The sequence below is a fragment of the Lacerta agilis genome, chromosome 14 (genome assembly GCF_009819535.1).
Source record: "Lacerta agilis isolate rLacAgi1 chromosome 14, rLacAgi1.pri, whole genome shotgun sequence".
NCBI lineage: Eukaryota > Metazoa > Chordata > Lepidosauria > Squamata > Lacertidae > Lacerta > Lacerta agilis.
The window spans coordinates 22,975,283-22,981,282 of NC_046325.1; the positions used below are offsets into that span (position 1 = coordinate 22,975,283).

General features: G+C 40.1%; 1 protein-coding gene across 1 annotated transcript; it reads left to right on the forward strand.

Annotated features, from left to right (window-relative positions):
* Positions 1 to 3,827: 3,827 nt before the first annotated feature.
* On the forward strand, positions 3,828 to 4,780 carry LOC117057763 (olfactory receptor 6M1-like). The gene has a single exon (XM_033168603.1). The coding sequence runs from the start codon at positions 3,836 to 3,838 to the stop codon at positions 4,778 to 4,780; it is 945 nt and encodes a 314-aa protein (XP_033024494.1). The 5' UTR covers positions 3,828 to 3,835.
* Positions 4,781 to 6,000: the final 1,220 nt, after the last annotated feature.

The window sequence follows — 6,000 nt, forward strand, 5'->3', positions numbered from 1 at the left end:
ATGACTGCAACACGGGGCAAGGATCCTAATAGCAATTAGGGACTACATGCAAGCAGAAACAGACTTCTGATTGTCTGTTGGGACAGGGAATTTTGCAAACAAATGGGTGCTGCATGCTAGAGCTGTGCACAAAAAATTCAATCTGCCCTGAAGCCCTTGTCTATGCCCTTCCTCCTCCAAGATTGGGCTGATTTGCCTTGGTCTAGTTTGGAGTCCACCCACTTCACCCAAAATCCATCCCCAAAGCCATTTGGGTTACATTAAAGGTTTGTTTTGTTTTGTTTTTACAACCATATAAAAAAGCCAGGAGGAAATCCACCAACACTGTGCTGAATCTGATTCTATCACTTAGCAGCTGTCCAATTCTAAATGGTGCTGTTCCTTCATGAGGAGCTTCCTTGCATGCAAAAGAATCTGCTTGCAACGAGCTAAAACTCCTTCATGAGGTCTGTGTAACTCAGATGAAATGAGCATTCACATTTTATAATGTGGGAGGACTTTGCGGGATTGCGTGTGGTGCTAAAGTTCCCAGGGAACTTTCTAGTAGAGAGGGGGCTGGCATGCCTCTCAGTGTTACTATTTGGAGGTTCACGCCCAGCCTCAGTAATCAAGTTTCTTGCTGGGAGGTGGGTCCAGCCCCATTTATAATTAGGGGGTGGAGCCGGCGATAGCCAGGCAGTCGGCTCTGGAGATTCACCCTCCCTACCCTCCCTTTGTTTAATGTTTTCTCGTTTGCAAGTTAACTTTTTCTTCCTGTTTAGTGGGCACTGCCATGGTCTTTGACTGGTTGCTGTTGAAGGACTGGGAAGAAATTTTCCTGCATTGGTATGTTTTGTCTTCGCTGTAGCAATTCGTCACAACTTTGGTGGTTATGGCCTTGGGTGGAATCCTTTAGTCTTTTCTTCCCTATAATGGGGGTGGGGGGTTGAAGTGGTGATTCACCCCCCTGCAGCGGTGATTCCAGGGTCCTCTCTTAAAGGGGTTATATAATAGGTATCACTGGCCATACACTGAAAAGTCGTCAGTGAACTACCCTGCGTGGGATATGGGCTTGGCTGCCTGCTACACTAACATCTCACAGAGTGCCCCCATATCCCATTTACCCTGATGAGCCCCAGTTCCCCCCAGCTGAGGGGCTGGGAGGGATACACACCCAAGGCCTAAGCCAAGGTCTTCCTACATTCAGAAGTTTAATAAAGTTGTGGCCTGATTTTTTAATTCCATAACCTTGTCAGAGTCTTTATTTCTTTTTTATGATCCCTGGGGGCTGGTCACGCAATGATACCTTCTGAATGCTGATGATGCCTTAGACTCAGGAGACCACATTCTTGCCACTAACTCCCTATCTTGGTCACCCTTGGTCAGCATTGATGGCCTTGTTATGCTTCCCACTTCATAACTCTAGTCTAGAATATTTTGAAGTATGCATCACACACCCCAGCATCGCCCCAAGAGTAATATCCATACTAACTGGGCCTCCAATGACTTTTATTAATTAGTTTGTTTATTTATTCAGGTTGTGTGGGGGTTGAATAGACATCTTTTGATGCACATAGAGAGACAGGAAGAAGGGCTGAGGTTGCCATTTTCCTTGCCGTTGCAGGAACTAATTTTAAAATCAAATAGGTTAGTTTTTCAAAACAGTTGGTGTTGGAACCAGTCTTTTTAGCAAGGTGCTCTAGTGCTTTGTGGAGGTCAGAGCAGACTTTACTCTTAGCAGGATTCATTGCTAGACACATGGGGTTTTAGATTGCTAGTGGATAAAAAAATATGTTAAACCTAGATGAACTTTAGTGCTCCTTTCCACACAGAACTCATGCATTTATGCCACTTAACTGTCCATGTTTCAACAAGAAATACAGACATGCTAAATTCCAGACTTATTTTATTGTCCTTTTTATTGTGTGCTTAACTTGTTCATGTACCTGTTATTACAGAACCTATAGGAAACCCTTAACACATGATTTTCCTTACAAGAAATGGTCCGTAATGGTCTGGCAGTAGCCATCATACTGCAAACAATTTTATTTTTCATCTTTGATGGACATGTAAGAATGGATGACTCAGTCGACAATAAAGTGAGTAATTACAAAAATCTATCATCTATCTCTGTCTCTTTGTCTCTCTGTCTCTTTCTCTATCTGATGCTCATACTAGCATATGAGGTGATATAGCTCAGTGGCAGACCACATGATTTCCATGTAAATATTCTAAGATTCAGTCTCTGGCAGACTGCCATCATGTAGACAAGTAGTTGGAGGTAAAACCCATCAAAATTACTGGGCTTCCTTGTCTCCCAACTAAGTAAATGTAAGAGGCACTAGCATCCTGTAGTGTGGGGTTGATGTCTTAATGTAGATGTCAGAAGGAAAGGTTTGGTTGATCGAAATGGTAGCTGCCCATCCTTCTTCATGTGACTCACATGTCACTACTGCCTGTTTATTTGAGGTTAGGGAGATATCTGGATCGGAAGAACTCACTGCAAAAGTAAAGAGGTTTCCAAAGGAAGTTAATGCTTTTCTCAAGTTTTGGGAACCTCTGCAGTGTTAAAACCTGTGTCCTAGTGTGTAATTTTATACCCACTTAACAGCAAGCAAACTCTGATATTAAAAACTTATAGCACAAATATATGAAATTTGCCCTCTCTAGCCTTATATGTACAAACGCTGCTAGTGCATATACACATACATCAGGACATTTTGTTACAGTGTTTCATATGCATCAGATAAGTTAGTGTTGGAGCAACATTATAAACTGGAACTGTGTGTGCATTAAGCACTTGTTGTCCAGACACTTTCATTATCTATATCACAATAAATAGAGAAATAATAGTACACAGGATCAAATGCACAAACAGGGAAATTTGATGACTGGTTTACAAATTAAGCTTGATTTAATGTGCATGTGTACGTTATACAAGTAATGTACACTTGGAGCCAGCTAACACACATATAAACTCCTCACCCAATATTCACATCTCTAATGAGTGACTTTCATGTTTAAACATATTGCAACAGGGGGGGGGGGAATGTATGCCCTAACATCACCCCAGTGCAATGTTTTCCAAATGACATGTCCAGCTACTAGTCATCAATTAAGCAGCAATTAAATGTAGATCAATGAAGCAATGTGTATGTTTGCATGAACAAATGTATTGATGACTATTAACTGAATGTGTACACTAAATATAATATCTGGAAGTTTGGTGGTTAGTATTGGATTTAGACAAGGGAGATCTGCATTTAAATTCCTGTTCAGCCACAAAGCTTATTGGGTTGGCATTGAGGCAAGTAACCATTTTACAGCCTAATCTATGTCTAAAAGTGACTGTGAAGATAAAGGGGGGGGGAGGATGTTCATCACCTTGAGCTCTTTGGAGAAAAGTCAAAATATACATTTAATAATTGGATCATTCTGTGACATTATGTCCCTTATAAGTGACTCAAGACATTCCTAAATGCTGTAAGCAACTGAGGAATATACTTCTGGGAACCAAGCATAAGATAAGGTAGGGATGGGGAATGACTGACCCCCCAACAGTTGTTGTTGGACAACAGTTCCCATTATCCCTATTGGTTATGATGGGCATGGCTATTGGATGTTGGAGTGAAACTTCTGGAAAGCCAGAGGTTCTCCATCCTTAAGCTATTTATTTTCTCTCATACAGCAAAGCAGGAAAAAGCCAGTAAAAGTCAGGTCCAGGAAATCAGTCAGCTGGCTGTCCTGCAAAATGGTGGCAGTCTGGAGGCATCTGAGATGTAGCACTGTGGTTCCGATACCATTTGTAACAAGATGCTTTCTCTTTATCTAGGTGGAGAGATAAATATGATGAAACATGGAAAGGAAAAATGCAACACATGTAACTGAGTTCATCCTAACTGGTTTTCCAAATCCTTGGGAGATAGAGATCCTCCTCTTTCTGATATTCTTCATCATTCTGATGGCAACAATGATTGGGAACACCATAATCATAACTCTTATAATAATTGATTACCGCCTACATTCCCCCATGTATTTCTTCCTCTGCAACTTGTCTATTATTGAAATTTTTGCAACTCTGACAGTGGTGCCCAAAATGATGCAGAACTTCCTACTGGAAAGGAAATCCATCTCTTTCTATGGGTGCCTGGGTCAGTCATATTTCTATTTCTTGTTTGGCACCTCTGAATATGTTCTACTGGCTATGATGTCCTATGATCGATACGCAGCTATATGCTACCCACTTCGCTACAGCACAATCATGAGTGGGAAGGTTTGTATCAATCTTGTTGTAGGTTCTTGGATGAGTGGATTCTTCTCCATACTTGTTCCCACGGTGATGAAGTTGGGCTTGCCTTACTGCGGCCCTAATGTGATCGATCACTTTTTCTGTGACAGTGCCCCTTTGCTCCACTTAGCCTGTACTGACATCAGCCTTGTGGAGTTTATTGACTTCCTTGTCTCACTTCCCATTCTTCTGGGTTCTCTTTTACTGACACTCATCTCTTACTTTTATATTATAAGCACCATTCTCAGGATTCCTTCTGCAACAGGAAGGCAGAAGGCATTCTCAACTTGTGCCTCCCATTTCACCGTGGTTACAATTGGCTATGGCACCTCTGTCTTCATTTATGTTCGGCCTTCCCAAGCCAATTCTATGAGCTTCAACAAAATTGCCTCTCTGGTCACAACGGCAGTCACACCCTTGCTCAACCCCATTATCTTTACATTTAGAAACCAGAAAGTCCAGGAAGTTTTTAGGGACTCGGTTAACAAGTACATAAAGAAAAGAAAAGAATGAGATTGAAAAGGGCTGTAAATTTACATTTATTCCACCCACATTCCTTAATTTTCTTCAAGGTGATAATTGTAGGATACAAGGTTTTCAGTTTAATCCCTCCACCCACCCCCAGTAGTCTTGTGGTGTAGTTTAGGTTGAGAAATTGTAAATGGCCTGAGGCTGCCCAATGTGCTTTATGACTGATCATGGATTTTACCCAAGTTTCTTCATCACAGCATCCTAGACTTTACAACAAACAAAACATATTTCAAATTATTAAAATTTTTATGTCTATATTCCCTCAAATTTGTTTTTAGATGTTCTGTAGAATCTGTAATAATGGAACCATCCAACAAAAAGATGACAATTTGTAAAGCATCTCTTGTATTTTTGTTTAAAATCAAGATTAAGGGTAGAAATGTTGAAGACAATATATTTTTAGCCACAATAAATCAATTAATAAATTCTTGGTTGGATCTTATTGTGTTAGCAGCCATGGAAATATGAGAAGTACTTTAAATACAGTATATTAATTTTTAAAACTCCAAGAGAGGGGAAAATACCAGAAAAAATGTGGCGGGATTGTAATGTTAAATCCAAGTCAAAATTAAATGAATATTTTAGGACTAAGGTTGCTTTCAGATGACCTGTTTATTGTAGGGTTCTGTATTGGCTTCAGCCAAAGCCCAAATCCTGAACTGAAATCAGCTGATTCAGAACCAACTAATTCAGCATGTAGCCTCTGGAAAGTTGCTCAGAAGATAATGTGGCCCTCACACTGAAAAATGTCCCCTATCCCTGCCATGCACATTCCTATGGGCTTATCTCTAATTAGACATATATAGGACTATGCTGTTAAAATCCTATTGATTTTAATGGAACATGTTGCACATCAGCTCTTAGTGTATTGCATAACATTTTATTTAGTCCCTGTGGTGATTCTGACAGACTCATGAGAATCATTTTATGAACAAATTTTATTTAATCAGCTGGAAGGGTATAGTTGTTAAAGGATCATTTGGTGAGCTGTAGTAGCTGAGTGAAAGCAAGAAAATGTTTAGCACCATCTGAAATTACTCTTAGAAAGAATATGAAACCTTTGTAGGTCAGTTATCATATGTGCACCAGGGAGGTCATCTGAACAAGCTATTTTCTATTGACTGAATAAGCTACTAAAACAGCTTAATCTGAAGTACCTCTGAAATGTGAGAGGTTCCAAAAAGATCAAATCCAATTCTACA